Genomic DNA, 19,378 nt, shown 5'->3' on the forward strand with positions numbered 1-19,378 from the left:
TTAACCTCTGGACAGACTTGTGATCCGGGTTTAGAATGCGAATTCATGTTTTTCATTTTAACTAATACACCGGATTTAATGCCATCTGGTGCCTCGGCTGTTTTTCGATCCTTCTTTCCACTTTTACCATCCTCAGCTGACTTTTGTTGCTTCTGAGGGCTAAATTCCGAAGGTGGGACTACAGCATCTTGTGGGATCTGAGTAGGTACTCCAAGCTGACTTGCTGTATTGAAAGGAACAGGGGCTTCAGGCATCGCTTGAGGAACCGGAGGATTTGACCAATAAGGCGGTGGCAGGCCAGAAGCCCAAGCATTAGGGTGCACAGGACCCATCGTAAGGGGGGGTGGGGGAAACGGAGGCCAGCTCATCATCGATGGAGGAGGTTGCATGGGCATCATTGGAGGTAGGGTGCTGGGAAACTGAGGAACTGCTGGCATAGGTGGCACACCAGGGTAATAAGGCTGCTGTGAAGGCACAGCTGGCCATACAGGTGGAAAAAAAGGAGGTGGAACGTTTGGCTGTGCCGGCATCATAGGGGGAAGGGTAGTATCCATGATTGGAAAGGATGGTGCCTCAGTTGATTTTTGTGGAAAATCTTCCCGAGTAGCCACTGGTGCTACAGGGACAACCGGTGGCGATATACTAGAGGTGGCTGGAGCAACTTGTGCACAGCAGCTTTCCGGCCTAGTTGGGCTCGGCTTTTCCTGTAGAGTTGGTTTATCTGTTTTTGCAGGCACAACCAAGCATGGAAGTTCTGCCAACTCTGTGGGTGGCTCAGGTAAAGAAGGCCACTTGCTGCAAGATGAGCTTTCAGTCTCTCGGTCAGGGTTAGGTTTTCGGTTCTGAAGCCTCTTCCTGTATTCGCTTAGACTAAGTGACTTTGGCTTGGACTCCTTTACTTGCTGCGACGTTTCATTCGACTCCATAGTGGAAGCATCCTCAGCAGCTGCAAAATCTTCACCCTGGTTCTCACTTTTATCATTGGGGACATGCTCCTGAGCCACATCCGAGGGCGAGCTCAGATCTCCGGCCTTGTCATTTTTCTCTAAGACATGCTCAACTTCAGCCTCCATTTTACATTTGGGGTGTTCAGGCTCTACACAGGACGATTTTTGCTCTTTTTTGTTGTTTTCCGAAATATTTTTTTTCTCCGGGATGTCAAAGCTAGGGCGTGACCTTGCCTTGTTTCGGGGCATTTTCGAGGAACGGAGTTCCAACTGAGATTCTTTAACTTGATCCAATGTCTTATTTAAGAAGTCAGATTCCTGTAACGAAGGATTACTCGATCGGCCCACAGCAGATTGAGCAGAGTTCGGAGATGCGACAATTTCCAGCACCTCTTGAGGTTTCACTTCCCCGGCACCTTTATTTTTGCTTTTAGCTTTTGGCTTTGAACTTCTGAGATGCTTATCTTTGGTTGACTTTTTTCCTTTCAACACCTTTTCTTTGTCTGGACCTGGAACGATCACATCTTCATTTTTGGGCTTAGAGTTTAAATCTATTGAGGCATCTGTAGCAGCTTGAGCTTTATCTAAAACCCCAACAGTTCCTTCTGCATTCAAGTATTCAGTGGACATCTTCCCCACTTCTCCAGGCATAGCCTCCACAATTTTATCTTCTCCAGGCATAGCCACCACCATTTTATCTTCTCCAGGCATAGCCACCACCATTTTATCTTCTCCAGGCATAGCCACCACCATTTTATCTTCTCCAGGCATAGCCACCACCATTTTATCTTCTCCAGGCGTAGCCTCCATAATTTTATCTTCTCCAGGCATAGCCACCACAATTTTATCTTCTCCTGGCAAAGCCTCCATAATTGTATCTTCTTCAGGCAAGGCCTCCATAATTTTATCTTCTCCAGGCAAAGCCTCCATAATTGTATCTTCTCCAGGCATCGCCTCCATAATTTTATCTTCTCCAGGCATCGCCTCCATAATTTTATCTTCTCCAGGCATCGCCTCCATAATTTTATCTTCTCCAGGCATCGCCTCCACAATTTTATCTTCTCCAGGCATAGCCTCCATAATTGTATCTTCTTTAGGCAAGGCCTCCACAATTTTAACTTCTCCAGGCATAGCCTCCACAACTTTATATTCTCCAGGCACAGACTCCACAATTTTATATTCTCTAGGCACAGCCTCCACAATTTTATATTCTCTAGGCACAGCCTCCACAATTTTATATTCTCCAGGCATAGCCTCCACAATTTTATATTCTCCAGGCATAGCCTCCACAATTTTATCTTCTCCAGGCATAGCCTGCACAATTTTATCTTCTCCAAGCATAGCCTCCATAATTTTGGCTTCCATAGCCTCCATAATTTTGTCTTCCTCTGACATAGCCTCCATAATTTCGTCCTCCTTTAAATCCGCAGATCGTTTCAGCAATTCTTGGTCTTCCATTTTAATGTTCTCATAACTGTCATCCACCTCTGAAACACATCGCTCTGAGGATTCGAGTGTGGGCAGAATTTGGGGATTTCCATCCACATCTTCTGAAGCGTTGAGCATGAAGACATCTTTTGAAGACTGACCATGTATCGCCTCCCTTGGCTCTTCCATCACTATTGGGACTTTAATTGATTCTCCATGATCAGACACAATTTCCAGAAAAACCCCTTCCTCGTCCAAGATGTTCTCATCTTTGGGATCCAGACACACGGTTATAGCCGGCAGGCAGTATGGGTGCATGTACCTCACCAGATCGTTAAGGGCGACGTTTTCGGTATTAATGATGCAAGGGGTGCCATGTTTCATGAGTCGGTCATCATAATCGACAATTTCATCTTCGGGATCTAAGGAAGAGTCATTATCAACCGGAAGCAAGTTTGGGCTCTGCAATTGGTTCTTTCCTGGGAGGGAAACCTCCTCCTCTTCTCCATCGCTTCGCTGTTGGATGTGCTCGGTCCTTGCTCTGCGAGGTAAATACGCTCTAACGCTTTTGTGTCTGGCGCGTCTTATTGGGGTGGAGCTGATAGTTTCCGGAAAGAGATCCCAATTTGGGCCAGGACAGCGAATATCAACCTGGTAGAAAGTACAAAAAGTAAAAGCATGAGTCCTAATCCTTTATTTTAATAAACAAAACAAAAAAAATATATATATAACCATCTTATTTAACATGCTACTTCTTTTGGCAAGATGAGAAAGAAGGGAAGAGGGGAGGAGAGAGCGCGAAGGGGAAGAGGGGAGGAGAGAGCGCGAAGGGGAAGAGGGGAGGAGAGAGCGCGAAGGGGAAGAGGGGAGGAGAGAGCGCGAAGGGGAAGAGGGGAGGAGAGAGCGCGAAGGGGAAGAGGGGAGGAGAGAGCGCGAAGGGGAAGAGGGGAGGAGAGAGTGCGAAGGGGAAGAGAGAGTGCGAAGGGGAAGAGGGGAGGAGAGAGTGCGAAGGGGAAGAGGGGAGGAGAGAGTGCGAAGGGGAAGGGGGGAGGAGAGAGTGCGAAGGGGAAGGGGGGAGGAGAGAGTGCGAAGGGGAAGGGGGGGAGGAGAGAGTGCGAAGGGGAAGAGGGGAGGAGAGAGTGCGAAGGGGAAGAGGGGAGGGAAGAGGGGAGGAGAGAGTGCGAAGGGGAAGAGGGGAGGAGAGAGTGCGAAGGGGAAGAGGGGAGGAGAGAGTGCGAAGGGGAAGAGGGGAGGAGAGAGTGCGAAGGGGAAGAGGGGAGGAGAGAGTGCGAAGGGGAAGAGGGGAGGAGAGAGTGCGAAGGGGAAGAGGGGAGGAGAGAGGGCGAAGGGGAAGAGGGGAGGAGAGAGGGCGAAGGGGAAGAGGGGAGGAGAGAGGGCGAAGGGGAAGAGGGGAGGAGAGAGAAGGGGAAGGAAAGGGAAGGGGGAAGAAAGAGAAAGAAGGAGGACTTGAGGGAGACACTGTGGAGGAATTCAGAGCCATGTTGTCAAGTTAAAGAGGAAGTTAGGAAGACTCTACATTTGTGGCACACCAATGGTTATTTATCTGTACCTGCATCAAGTTTAAAGCCACATATATTGAAGTAATGTGGGGAGGAATTGGTGTAGGAGAGTTTTGTGTGGGGGAAAGTGGAATGGTCTTATAGGGAGGGTTATGTAGGAGTTTGTGCTCTGTATTTTATATAATGGATATATTTGTACTGGAGAATCAAATAGATTATAAAAAAAAAAAAGAAAAAATGTTAACACATGGGGGGAAAGTGCACCTATTGCAAAAGGTACAATGTTCTTTATTTTTTTTTTTTTATTGTGCCTTGACGCACCCTTTAAAGAGACTCACCTTGGCATAATTAACCCAACGGTCATCCACTGAAGGGATCTCTCGATCGGGTGGTGTACGGGACAGACTTAGAAATCTCTGTAAATGGTAAAAAAAAAAAAAAAAACACACATCTTCATCAATAAGATTTTATGGGTTAATACTCTTCCTCCCTCAATTCCTAGCATGTACTGCTGCATAGTGGAGCGCAACATATGCCAGAACACCATGAGTTCGGGACTGGTCCCATGGTCTCTGGAAATTTAGAGGTTCTTCCTGAAGGCTGATTTTCCAGACGCTTGGCTCTGTCTCAACGCTGGTCTCCTAAATTCCAGCAGCCAAGACCCTGGGACCAGGGGTTCAGCATCTTACATGTGCCTGGTACCAGAAGTGAGCAGAACTACAGAACCACTCAACAAAGTGTTACATCTGCTGTTCTTTGGAGGTACCGGTCATCCTCTACTCAAACCAGTGGGGGATGCAGAAGCTCCCTCATTGCTTGCTCAGTTAGTGCAATGTCAATTTTATTCCTCCACAATGCTCTTGCAATTTGCAGGGGGTCACCACAAATGCAAACAATGGACATGAACTGCTTTTTGAGTGGACCTATGAACCCTGAACAAACAGGAACACATTCTATTGAAGTACAAACCACCTAGAGAAGAAGGCGGCACGTTTTCAATGACTGCCAGGCAGAGACCATGAGATCCAAGTTGCCCAGGCGGAGGGACTCCTATGTGTTCCCCATTTTTCATGACAGATTCACTATAAAAAGGATTAAACAGACTTACGGAGCAGCCATCCCGATCCCTTGGCGACACCAGAAGTTCCGTATCTGGGATGGAGTCAAAGGGTGACATGTTTTCATCGTCTGCGTTGTCCAATATCTCAGTTAGGGCGGTCAGAAGGGACAGCTCACTTTCCTCATCAAAGTGGCCTTTGTTCTGCAAAGATCAACATCAACGGGTTACAACCAAGACACCTTACCAAACCCGGGGCGTTCACTGATCTAAAGTCACCTGCAGAGACGTTTAATGAGGATCCATCAAGAACGACTCAGGAGAAGCTACATAGGGATGCTATTAAAGCCCAAATCCAGCGCACATATTTAGGCTTCATGCACACAACGGTGAAGAATAAAATACCGCCATATGCACCACCCCCTACCCAAAAAGCGTTCCAAGTAATTTTCTAGCAAAGAGAAAAAAGAAATGTCGATATTTACATACACGTGAGAAGTGTCAGAATTGGCCGGGGCTAAAATTGGTTAATGTTACTTTGTATCTCTATCTGCCATCTGTACAATGTTTATAAACAATGTTACTTTTAGGGTTGCACCGATACTAACCCTTTGCACCAGTATTGGTACTCGTGCAAATGCTCCCATACTTAAAGTTGAGTTCCACCCATTTTTAATAACTTGGATTACATAGATGTATGTAATCCTCTTAAAACTACTTTTACCAATGGAAACTTTTTTTTTTTGCTAGTAAATACCTTATTTTCTTCTTTATTCATCCTCCCCTCACTTCCGGGTCCGGCCACTGATCGGCGATTGCATCATTCGGCAGTTCGCAGGGGGTGCTGGGATGTATCTCATGGCATGAAATCTCGCATTATTACACAGGAGTCCTGAGTACTGTTTGTATTGAGGCCGTGCTCTGCCCCGCCTCCTCTCAGTGAGCTGTACTGTATGTATTTAATTGAGGCCGTGCTCTGCCCCGCCTCCGCCCCCTCTCAGTGAGGATATAATGCTTTCAGTCCTCGCTCACTGAGAGGAGGCGGGCGGAGACGGGGCAGAGCACGGCCTCAATACAAACAGTACAGCTCAGGACTCCTGTGTAATAATGCGAGATTTCATGCCATGAGATACATCCCAGCACCCCCTGCGAATCGCCGAATGACGTAATCGGCGGCCGGACCCGGAAGTGAGGAGAGGATGAATAAAGAAGAAAATAAAGTACTTACTAACAAAAAAAAAAAAAAAAGTTTACATCGGTAAAAGTAGTTTTAAAGGGGATTACATACATCTAAAGTTACTAAAATGGGTGGAACTCCACTTTAAAACCGATACTTTCAGGCTGGGATCTTACAGCTGTCATTGGGATTCCCCTGACAGCTTAAACCTCAAAAGAAAGAAAAAAAAACAAAACACCGCAATTAATTATTAGTTTAGGTGCGGGACCGATACGGCATAACTGCTGACTCATTCAGCTGTCAGTGGGGTTCCTCTGTTGACAGCTGAAGTGTAAACAAAGTCCTGGCATTGAAAGCGGTCAAAAAATAATACATTTTAAAAAAAGCAGCCAGGCAATGTTTCTTAACAACATTGCTCAGCCACTGAAACAGAAAGATAAAAAAAAAAAAAAAAAAATGTTTCTTTTTGTATCTGTCAATTCATCTACAGATCAATGGGCTTAACTACTATCTGCAGATGAAGTCAGTTTAAAGCAACCTGTAAAGAAAAAATAAATTAATGTGTGTGTATATATATATATATATATACACATACATACACACACACAGTACAGACCAAAAGTTTGGACACACCTTCTCATTCAAAGAGTTTTCTTAATTTTCATGACTATGAAAATTGTAGAGTCACACTTAAGAGGTGGTCACCTGAAATGGTCTTCCAACAGTCTTGAAGGAGTTCCCAGAGATGCTTAGCACTTGTTGGCCCTTTTGCCTTCACTCTGCGGTCCAGCTCACCCCAAACCATCTCGATTGGGTTCAGGTCCAGTGACTGTGGAGGCCAGGTCATCTGGCGCAGCACCCAATCACTCTCCTTCTTGGTAAAATAGCCCTTACACAGCCTGGAGGTGTGTTTGGGGTCATTGTCCTGTTGAAAAATAAATGATGGTCCAACTAAACGCAAACCGGATGGAATAGCATGCCGCTGCAAGATGCTGTGGTAGCCATGCTGGTTCAGAATGCCTTCAATTTTGAATAAATCCCCAACAGTGTCACCAGCAAAGCACCCCACACCATCACCCCTCCTCCTCCATGCTTCACAGTGGGAACCAGGCATGTAGAGTCCATCTGTTCACCTTTTCTGCGTTGCACAAAGACACGGTGGTTGGAACCAAAGATCTCAAATTTGGACTCATCAGACCAAAGTACAGATTTCCACTGGTCTAATGTCCATTCCTTGCGTTCTTTATCCCAAACAAGTCTCTTCTGCTTGTTGCCTTTTAGCAGTCGTTTCCTAGCAGATATTCTACCATGAAGGCCGGATTCACACAGTCTCCTCTAACAGTTGTTCTAGAGATGTGTCTGCTGCTAGAACTCCGTGTGCCATTGACCTGGTCTCTAATCTGAGCTGCTGTTAACCTGCGATTCCTGAGGCTGGAGACTCGGATGAACTTATCCTCCGCAGCAGAGGTGACTCTTGGTCTTCCTTTCCTGGGGCGGTCCGCATGTCAGCCAGTTTCTTTGTAGCGCTTGATGGTTTTTGTGACTGCACTTGGGGACACTTTCAAAGTTTTCCCAATTTTTCGGACTGACTTTCATTTCTTAAAGTATTGATGGCCACTCGTTTAACTGTACTTAGAATTTGTATTATGGCAAGAAAAAAAGCAGCTAACAGTCTATTCAGTAGGACTATAAGCTGTGTATCCACCTGACTTCTGCACAACACAACTGATGGTCCCAACCCAATTTATAAGGCAATAAATCACACTTATTAAACCTGACAGGGCACACCTGTGAAGTGAAAACCATTTCAGGTGACTACCTCTTGAAGTGTGACTCTACAATTTTCATAGTCATGAAAATAAAAGAAAGCTCTTTGAATGAGGTGTGTCCAAACTTTTGGTCTGTACTGTACCATATATATATATATATATATATATATATATATATATATATATATATATATATATATATATATATATATATATATATATATATATATATATATATATATATATATACACATATATATACACACACACACACACACACACACACACACACACACACAGTGCCTTTCTAAAGTATTCGGCCCCCTTGAACTTTGCAACCCTTTGCCACATTTCAGGCTTCAAACAAAGATATAAAACTGTAATTTTTTGTGAAGAAACAACAAGTGGGACACAATCATGAAGTGGAACGAAATTTATTGGATATTTCAAACTTTTTAACAAATAAAAAACTGAAAAATTGGGTGTGCAAAATTATTCAGCCCCCTTAAGTTAATACCTTGTAGCGCCACCTTTTGCTGCGATTACAGCTGTAAGTCACTTGGGGTATGTCTCTGTCATTTCAGGCCATAGATTCTTGCAAGCTATGGCCCTCCCCATTGAACATGTCTGTTTTTGATTTGATAGAATTCTAAGAAGTTATATCCCTATGTGCACACAACCAAGTCGCCAGCCTACATACACCTTAGAATATGATGTCACCTGTTTTGTGCAAGTCAGTCACCAATAATATGACATGCACTCATACAATAACACCAGGTATGTTGGACATATATCCCAGGAGGGCACATAGTGCTATTCACAGACTCTAGGTGATCCCACCCTTATGAATAAGGTTGGGATCAAAGGTTGGGTTGAAAGTGTATGAACGTGCCTTACTCAAATGTTATATTTTCATAATACATTTCAACTCATGCCCATTCTACGATGGAATGTGGGCTCTTGCAAATGACATTAACTAGTCATTTGACACACCTCATTCATACACCCTGGTCCCTTGGCAGTTGGATATTTTGCATATAGACGACAAGACATGGATAGGCGTTTACATGTTAAACACCTTTTCATTCATTCGGACACTTAACAAGTTAAGGCTTCGCATAAAGATTACTGACACCACCTAAACACAATTGACAATTGCTTACATTAACACATTTGACAGCTGAACACAGACGGATCGGCTCTCCCACAAAACACAATTTCAGACACAAGACACCTCATATTGACACAGATGTATGGGGAACGCAAAGGACCTTTTCATGTATTGTTTCTGTGAGATATGTTCCATTGTTAAGTTGACCCATGAATTGTAACCTGTTTAAAGCAGCTTTTGCCACTCAAAACTTCCTTTAAATGTGAGCAAAACTTGCAATAAAGTCAGATGTTTCTACGCTAAGCTTGAGTGCTATGTGTCGTTATGTCTCCTGGCCAGAGGAGATAGAATTCACTATACAGGGAGGGTTAGCAACTGAAGGGTCGTAAATCATCTTATACCTGTCTCCTGATGAGATTTGAGCTAACAGTCTCTATCAGTTTTGCACATCGAGAGACTGAAATTTTTGCCCATTCCTCCTTGCAAAACAGCTCAAGCTCAGTGAGGTTGGATGGAGAGCGTTTGTGAACAGCAGTTTTCAGTTCTTTCCACAGATTCTCGATTGGATTCAGCTCTGGACTTTGACTTGGCCATTCTAACACCTGGATATGTTTATTTGTGAACCATTCCATTGTAGATTTTGCTTTATGTTTTGGATCATTGTCTTGTTGGAAGACAAATCTTCGTCCCAGTCTCGGGTCTTTTGCAGACTCCATCAGGTTTTCTTCCAAAATGGTCCTGTATTTGGCTCCATCCATCTTCCCATCAATTTTAACCATCTTCCCTGTCCCTGCTGAAGAAAAGCAGGCCCAAACCATGATGCTGCCACCACCATGTTTGACAGTGGGGATGGTGTGTTCAGGGTGATAAGCTGTGTTGCTTTTACGCCAAACATAACGTTTTGCATTGTTGCCAAAAAGTTTGATTTTGGTTTCATCTGACCAGAGCACCTTCTTCCACATGTTTGGTGTCTCCCAAATGGCTTGTGGCAAACTTTAAACAACACTTTTTATGGATATCTTTAAGAAATGGCTTTCTTCTTGCCCCTTTTCCATAAAGGCCAGATTTGTGCAGTATACGACTGATTGTTGTCCTATGGACAGAGTCTCCCACCTCAGCTGTAGATCTCTGCAGTTCATCCAGAGTGATCATGGGCCTCTTGGCTGCATCTCTGATCAGTCTTCTCCTTGTATGAGCTGAAAGTTTAGAGGGACGGCCAGGTCTTCGTAGATTTGCAGTGGTCTGATACTCCTTCCATTTCAATATAATCGCTTGCACAGAGCTCCTTGGGATGTTTAAAGCTTGGGAAATCTTTTTGTATCCAAATTCGGCTTTAAACTTCTCCACAACAGGATCTCGGACCTGCCTGGTGTGTTCCTTGTTCTTCATGATGCTCTCTGCGCTTTAAACGGACCTCTGAGACTATCACAGTGCAGGTGCATTTATACGGAGACTTGATTACACACAGGTGGATTCTATTTATCACCATTAGTCATTTAGGTCAACATTGGATCATTCAGAGATCCTCACTGAACTTCTGGAGAGAGTTTGCTGCACTGAAAGTAAAGGGGCTGAATCATTTTGCACGCCCAATTTTTCAGTTTTTTATTTGTTAATAAAGTTTGAAATATTCAATAAATTTCGTTCCACTTCATGATTGTGTCCCACTTGTTGTCGATTCTTCACAAAAAAATACAGATTTATATCTTTATGTTTGAAGCCTGAAATGTGGCAAAAGGTCGCAAAGTTCAAGGGGGCCGAATACTTTCGCAAGGCACTGTATATATAAAACATTGATCAGACGGAAGATGGAGAGATACAAAGTAACATTGTTTATAAACATTGATCAGACGGAAGATGGAGCGATACAAAGTATCTCCTGTCTGTACAATGTTTATAAACATTTTACAAGATTTTACAGTTAAACAAATGTAGAAAAATCCATTATTCTGGGTAGATGAAATGAACAGTGCCGGGTCTCTTTAGTATCTTACAATACATTGTTGAATAAGACAGTAAACTGTTTGTTATGAGCTCTGTGATAGGAGGAGACGGGAAGGCGTACCTCAGTCTGAGTTGCGCTGTCATCAATGATGGAAATGATGGAATTGTCGATGTAACCCTGGAGGGTTCCCAGGATTCCCACATCCAGGTCAGTGAGGCCATGGCAGGACTCATCCTCCTCCAGGTCATTGCACTGAAAGAGAAAATATCAGAGGATATTATGCACAGATCTCTCCCAATGCACAGATCTCTCCTAATACCGGAGACAGGAAGTAAATTCAGACATTCTGCATTTACAGGAAGTAATGGAAAATCTCCCCAAGTAAAATGCACAAACCTGACAGCACCCAGAGCAGTGTACATTACCATCTATAACCCCAACAATGAGCGTCTCTTATTTGTGTAATATACCACTGAAAGTTATTTATCAGTTTGAGAAAAAAAATAAAACCACATCCTGCGCCTCTGCTGCACTCCTATCCGTTGGTATTCATCTCTGTCGACTACTGGATTACCCTCCTCCACTATGTTATGGAGATAAGAACGGGGGTGGTGTCCTGTAGGCCTAGCGCTTCCTGCCCCAATGTGACAACATTGCTCCTCTATACAGAACAGCAGACGAGCGTTGTCACCCTAGAAGAGGAAGTGTGTTGCTGGCAGGATCACAAGACGATAAAAGGGAAAACAAGCAAAAAAAAAAAAAACGAATGCAGCCATACCATGAGGACATCAGATATAAAATATTCTTTGGTTTATATAAGCTTTAATGTGACTGCTAACATCTAGCTTAGAGGTCCCCAACACATGGCCCATGGGGGGGGCACATGGGGCCTACTGGCTCTTTGTGAGCGGCCCATCATGTCCGGAGCTGGGCTGCCACCCGCTGAGCACCTGTAATGCCACCGACCTGGCCACTAAAATGGGTGATAAAAACTGCCACCAATTTGATGAGATGGGGGTTTAAATGGCATTGCTTTAGAGTACCAGTGCAGTGGCCACCAATGCCCTTCCAAAGGGTCCTATACCCACCGACAGCCCTCCCAAAGGGTCCTATACCCGACAGACTGGGAGCCCTCCCAAAGGGTCCTATACCCACCGACAGACTGGGAGCCCTCCCAAAGGGTCCTATACCCATCGACAGACTGGGAGCCCTCCCAAAGGGTCCTATAGCCACCGACAGACTGGGGGCCCTCCCAATGGGTCCTATACCCACCGACCGACTGGGGGCCCTCCCAATGGGTCCTATAGCCACCGACAGACTGGGGGCCCTCCCAATGGGTCCTATAGCCACCGACAGACTGGGGGCCCTCCCAATGGGTCCTATAGCCACCGACAGACTGGGGGCCCTCCCAATGGGTCCTATAGCCACCGACAGACTGGGGGCCCTCCCAATGGGTCCTATACCCACCGACAGACTGGGGGCCCTCCCAAAGGGTCCTATACTCACCGACAGACTGGGGGCCCTCCCAAAGGTCCCTATACACACGACAGACTGGGGGCCCTCCCAAAGGGTCATGTACCGACCGACAGACTGGTGGCCCTCCCAAAGGGTCATGTACCGACCGACAGACTGGGGGCCCTCCCAAAAGGGTCCTGTACCGACAGACTGGGGGCCCTCCCAAAGGACCCTAAACTGACTGGGGATGCTCCCAAAAGGCCCTAAACTGACAGACTGGGCCCCCCTCCACACACACACTGGCGGACCTTCCAAAAAGGGCCCTGGTCTCCCCCCCCCAAACCACACACATTGGGGGCCCCTCCCAAAAGGCCCTGGGTCCCCCCCACACACTGGTGGCCCCTCCCAAAGGGCCCTGGGTCCCCCACACACTGGTGGCCCCTCCCAAAGGGCCCTGGGTCCCCCACACACTGGTGGCCCCTCCCAAAGGGCCCTGGGTCCCCCCACACACTGGTGGCCCCTCCCAAAGGGCCCTGGGTCCCCCCACACACTGGTGGCCCCTCCCAAAGGGCCTTTGCCCCCCCCCCACACACACACACACACACACTGGGGGTCCTCCCAAAGTACCCTGGGTCCACCCCCACACACTGGGGACCCTAGGTCCTCCCACATACTGGGTACCCTCTTGAAGGGCCCTGCCCCCCCCCCCACCACCACCACACACTGGGGGCCTCCTGAAAGGTCCTAAACGGACATGCTCGAGCCCCTCCCAAAGGGTCCTGGGCCCCCACACTCGAGCCAAATAAGACCGTCCTGAAGGGTCCAAGGCTTACCCTCATAGCCCTCTTATTTCATTCTAACCACCGCTGATCCGTCTACTTGTCCGGACTGCACTCCGAACGTTGCCCTGACTTGTCCCTCATAAGCTGAATAAAGTTGGCACCAAAACCCACAGAACTCCGGGGTCAGACTGAGCATGTGCAGAAATTGAATAAAACTGACACTATAAAAAGATCACAAAGTCCTTCCTGTCCTGTGCTGCACCACATAACGTGCCGCACTGAGATCTCACATGTGCCGCTTCTCCCCCCGAACATTGATGCAACTTGTCCTCGGGCCACACGTCTCAGCAGATGGACAGGAAAAACCCGTCAGACCGGGAGGACAAACCCAAAACCACCAACCCAACATCTGTAACAACTCCAATCCCTTTCACCTAATAAAACCCTACAAAGCTCAGAAGCCCATACAAGCCAAGACTATACAGTATCTCACAAAACTAAGTACACCCCTTACATATTTGTAAATATTTTATTCTATCTTTTCATGTGACAACACTGAAGAAATGACACTTTGCTACAATGTAAAGTAGTGAATGTACAGCTTGTATAACAGTGTAAATTTACTGTCCCCTCAAAATAACTCAACACACAGCCATTAATGTCTAAACCGCTGGCAACAAAAGTGAGTACACCCCTAAGTGAAAAATTTTCAAATTGGGCCCAATTAGCCATTTTCCCTCGCTGGTGTCATGTGACTCGTTAGTGTTACAAGGTCTCAGGTGTGAATGGGGAGCAGGTGTGTTACATTTGGTGTTATCGCTCTCACTCTCTCATACTGGTCACTGGAAGTTCAACATGGAACCTCATGGCAAAGAACTCTCTGAGGATCTGAAAAAAAGAATTGTTGCTCTACATAAAGATGGCCTAGGCTATAAGAAGATTGCCAAGACCCTGAAACTGAGCTGCAGCATGGTGGCCAAGACCATACAGTGGTTTAACAGGACAGGTTCCACTCAGAACAGGCCTCGCCATGGTCCACCAAAGAAGTTGAGTGCACGTGCTCAGCGTCATATCCAGAGGTTGTCTTTGGGAAATAGAGGTACGAGTGCTGCCAGCATTGCTGCAGATGTTGAAGGGGTGAAGGGTCAGCCTGTCAGTGCTCAGACCATACGCCGCACACTGCATCAAATTGGTCTGCATGGCTGTCATCCCAGAAGGAAGCCTCTTCTAAAGATGATTCATAAGAAAGCCCACAAACAGTTTGCTGAAGACAAGCAGACTAAGGACATGGATTACTGGAACCGTCTCCTGTGGTCTGATGAGACCAAGATAAACTTATTTGGTTCAGATGGTGTCAGGCGTGTGTGGCGGCAACCAGGTGAGGAGTACAAAGACAAGTGTGTCTTGCCTACAGTCAAGCATGGTGGTGGGAGTGTCATGGTCTGGGGCTGCATGAGTGCTGCCGGCACTGGGGAGCTACAGTTCATTGTGGGAACCATGAATGCCAACATGTACTGTGACATACTGAAGCAGAGCATGATCCCCTCCCTTCAGAGACTGGGCCACAGGGCAGTATTCCGACATAACGACCCCAAACACCTCCAAGACAACCACTGCCTTGCTAAAGAAGCTGAGGGTAAAGGTGATGGACTGGCCAAGCATGTCTCCAGACCTAAACCCTATTGAGCATCTGTGGGGCATCCTCAAATGGAAGGTGGAGGAGCGCAAGGTCTCTAACATCCACCAGCTCTGTGATGTCATCATGGAGGAGTGGAAGAGGACTCCAGTAGCAACCTGTGAAGCTCTGGTGAACTCCATGCCCAAGAGGGTTAAGGCAGTGCTGGAAAATAATGGTGACCACACAAAATATTGACACTTTTTGTCACGTTTTTTTTTTTTTTTTTTTTTTTATAGCAGACAAAAAGAAAAAAAAACGCAGAGGTGATCAAATACCACCAAAAGAAAGCTCTATTTGCGGAAAAAAAGACATCAATTTTATTTGGGTACAGCGTCGCACGACCGTACAATTGTCCTTCAAATTAACGCAGTGCTGTATCGCAAACAATGGCCTGGTCATTAACCAGTTCTGGACCAGGAGGTTTGCCCCCCTTAATGACCAGGCCATTTTTTGTGATTCGGCACTGCGTTACTTTAACTGAAAATTGCGTGGTCGTGCGACGCTGTACCTGAATGTAATTGATGATGTTCTTCTTTTCTCACAAACAGAGCTTTCTTTTTGTGGCATTTGATCACCTGTGCGCTTTTTATTTTTTGCGCTATAAATATAAAAATAGACATTTTAAAAAAATAAATAAAAACACAATATTTTTGCTATAAAACATCCACATACAAAAAAAAAAAAATCTATTTTCATCAATTTAGGTCTTTTTTTTTGCTAGTAATGGCGGCGATCAGCGACTTTTAGTGGGACTGCGACATTGCTGTGGACAAATCTGACACTAAGTGACACTTTTTGGGGGACACTCAGTCAGCCAATGAGGGGAGAGAAGGGGTGGGCTGTGTCATGGTTCCATGTCTGAAGAGGGAGCTGTGACTTGGCTCGGGTGCCCCCATAGCAAGCTGCTTGCTGTGGGGGGCACTTAACAGGAGGGAGGGGCCAGGAGCACCGAAGAGGGACCCGAGAAAAGGAGAATCTGGATTGCTCGGTGCAAAACTAACTGAACAGAGGAGGTAACTTTTGTGATTTTTTTCTAAAAAAAAAAAAAAGTATATATTTTTTTTCTAATAAATTTGTGCAGTGCAAATACTGTGACAAAAAAATTCTACAGCCACCATTTTATTCTCCAGGGCCACCGCTTTCAGAAAATGTATAGGGGGGGGGGGGGGGTTGTAATTTTCCGTGCAAAAAAAAAAAAAAAAATTTAAAAAAATATTAAAAATTGCAAAAAAAAAAAAAAAGATTTTAATAAGTATGTTGAAAATTGATATATTGCTCTGGTAGGCAGGCCGATAAAGAATGTGTTTTTTTAATAAAAAAAAACAAAAAAACTCAGCAATTGGCATCTTCACTCTTACAGGATTCGCACTGACTGGCAGAATTTAAAACCGAGGTCAGTGAAAAAAAGAATCAAAATTCGGGAGAAACGGAAGAGAACTCTGATTGGATCTACAGTTCATGATTCATCTCTTGTGCACATTATATATATATTTATATATTTTTTTTCTTACAGTGCCAATATACTTTTGTGCAGCACTTTACGATATACAAGGAGACGGTACAGCAAGAAGAACATTCAATAATAGAGGGATCCGCTCATAGGAGATTTTATGATTCATTGTCTCCTTAGTAAAACAAAAACTATCCATATGACTCAGAGGAAATTAATAATTGCTACAAAATTTGCTTTTCTGACTCTTCTGGAAAATATAGCAAAAAAAACTCCTCCTCCACCCCTGATTAGTCCTCATGCACACGGGGCGTTTTTACAGCGGCTGTTTTTGGTGTCAAATGTTTTTTTCAGCAGCCAGTTATCTCCCCCGGCATGTCCTCCTAGGTCTCCCCCGGCATGTCCTCCTAGGTCTCCCCCGGCATGTCCTCCTAGGTCTCCCCCGGCATGTCCTCCTAGGTCTCCCCCGGCATGTCCTCCTAGGTCTCCCCCGGCATGTCCTCCTAGGTCTCCCCCGGCATGTCTCCTAGGTCTCCCCCGGCATGTCCTCCTAGGTCTCCCCCGGCATGTCCTCCTAGGTCTCCCCCGGCATGTTCTATGTCTCCCCAGCATGTTCTATGTCTCCCCAGTAGGGATGCACCGAAATGAAATTCTTGGCCGAAGCCGAATAATAATGAAATGTTTGGCCGAAGGCCGAATACCGAACGCGGTGTTTCACATTTTTTCCATTTATTTTGCCAATTTTTTTGTCCTCTCTCTTGTCCTCTCGTGTCTCTCTCTCTCTTGTCCTCTCACTCTCTCTCGCTCTTGTCCTCTCACTCTCTCTCGCTCTTGTCCTCTCATGTCTCTCTCTCTATCTCTCTTGTCCTCTCCCTAAATGTTACTGTAGGGAATGGGATTCAGTGCACACTGCAGCCTTGTACCATAGGGTTAATGTTAGTGACACTGTAGGGATTGGGAAGGATGCTGGGAATGGAAATCAGGAAGCATGCAGGCAGCCTTGTAAATTTTAATTGCAGATACAGGGCACTGGGCAGGTCAGGGTTAATGTGGTAACATCAATTACTCAGTGACAGTCAGTCAGTGTCAGTGTGGACTCGATCAGATTATACAGTGACAGACAGTCTCTCATAGTGGTGGTAGTAGGAGGCTGGAGGTGGACTAGTAGTAGCCTGGAAAGGAGCACAGCCGCATACATACATTACTCACTCGTGCACTGCAGCCCGCCCCACACATTCAGTGAGTCTTACTCTCCTCCCTAGTTTTTTCAATGGCACATTCAGGAAGCCAATCACGCCGTGAGTAGCGGCACAGCGGAACCAATCAGGTGTGCAGGCACGCGTGATTGGTTCGCTGTGCAGCTAATCACAGCGTGATTGGCTTCCTGAATGTGCCATTGAAAAAACTAGGGAGGAGAGTAAGACTCACTGAATGTGTGGGGCGGGCTGCAGTGCACGAGTGAGTAATGTGTGTATGCTCACCGCTGAAGTGTCTCGGCTTCCCCTGCCTAACACAGAAGTCTGTGAGTCCTCCTCCGAGTCCCTTCCCCCTGTAAATATCATATCGACTATCGTTCAGCCCTATTATTCGGCACAAAATTATTCGGCCTTTTGACTTATTCGGCCGAACACCGAAAGTGCTATTTTTTCTATTTTCGGCCGAATAATGTTCGGCCGCCGATTATTCGGTGCATCCCTACTCCCCAGCATGTTCTATGTCTCCCCAGCATGTTCTCCTATCTCCCCCCAGCATGTTCTCCTATGTCTCCCCCAGCATGTTCTCCTATGTCTCCCCCAGCATGTTCTCCTATGTCTCCCCCAGCATGTTCTCCTATGTCTCCCCCAGCATGTTCTCCTATGTCTCCCCCAGCATGTTCTCCGTCTCCCCCAGCATGTTCTCCGTCTCCCCCAGCATGTTCTCCGTCTCCCCCAGCATGTTCTCCGTCTCCCCCAGCATGTTCTCCGTCTCCCCCAGCATGTTCTATGTCTCCCCCAGCATGTTCTATGTCTCCCCCAGCATGTTCTATGTCTCCCCCAGCATGTTCTATGTCTCCCCCGGCATGTTCTCCTATGTCTCCCCCAGCATGTTCTATGTCTCCCCCGGCATGTTCTCCTATGTCTCCCCGGCATGTTCTCCTATGTCTCCCCCAGCATGTTCTCCTATGTCCCCCCGGCATGTTCTCCTATGTCCCCCCGGCATGTTCTCCTATGTCCCCCCGGCATGTTCTCCTATGTCCCCCCAGCATGTTCTCCTATGTCTCCCCCAGCATGTTCTCCTATATCTCCCCCAGCATGTTCTCCTATGTCCCCCCCAGCATGTTCTCCTATGTCCCCCCCAGCATGTTCTATGTCTCCCCGGCATGTTCTCCTATGTCTCCCCCAGCATGTTCTCCTATGTCCCCCCCAGCATGTTCTCCTATGTCTCCCCCAGCATGTTCTCCTATGTCCCCCCCAGCATGTTCTCCTATGTCCCCCCAGCATGTTCTCCTATGTCCCCCCGGCATGTTCTCCTATGTCCCCCCGGCATGTTCTCCTATGTCCCCCCAGCATGTTCTCCTATGTCTCCCCCAGCATGTTCTCCTATATCTCCCCCAGCATGTTCTCCTATGTCCCCCCCAGCATGTTCTCCTATGTCCCCCCCAGCATGTTCTATGTCTCCCCGGCATGTTCTCCTATGTCTCCCCCAGCATGTTCTCCTATGTCCCCCCCAGCATGTTCTCCTATGTCCCCCCCAGCATGTTCTCCTATGTCTCCCCTATGTCATCGCCTTGGGTGTGAACACTCATAAGGTGCAATTCTGGCAAGCATTGCATTATTGGAAAGTGGGAGTTACTGAAAGAGAGAGGTGATTTTTAGCTAAAAACGCCAAAAAATGCTCAAAAACCCCAATGCAAAAAAGATAAAAAAAACGCTGGAAAAAACGCTGGAAAAAAAAAACCTCCCTACAAAGCTACTGGCGTTTTCATAACGTCCGATGTGCATGAGGTCTTATAGGCAATGGTTTACCCTCTACAAAACCACCACAAGCTTCAGCATGTCCTGGCAGTATTCCCTGCAGGG

The 19,378-nt window shown here is 46.3% G+C and overlaps 1 protein-coding gene across 1 annotated transcript in view; it reads right to left on the bottom strand.

The window, feature by feature from the left end:
• The window catches only part of PPRC1 (PPARG related coactivator 1), a 75,136-nt gene that overhangs the window by 42,467 nt on the left and 13,291 nt on the right, over positions 1-19,378 (bottom strand). The window contains exons 2-5 of the mRNA XM_082268792.1: positions 11,075-11,206; positions 5,004-5,156; positions 4,234-4,311; positions 1-3,026 (exon numbers count right to left, since the gene is read on the bottom strand). The exon at positions 1-3,026 is cut by the window's left edge and continues 512 nt beyond it. Of these exons, the coding sequence (XP_082124918.1) occupies positions 1-3,026; positions 4,234-4,311; positions 5,004-5,156; positions 11,075-11,206 (3,389 nt within the window). The remainder of the gene's footprint in view (positions 3,027-4,233; positions 4,312-5,003; positions 5,157-11,074; positions 11,207-19,378) is intronic.

The sequence above is a fragment of the Pelophylax lessonae genome (assembly GCF_965119305.1).
Source record: "Pelophylax lessonae genome assembly, chromosome: 9".
NCBI lineage: Eukaryota > Metazoa > Chordata > Amphibia > Anura > Ranidae > Pelophylax > Pelophylax lessonae.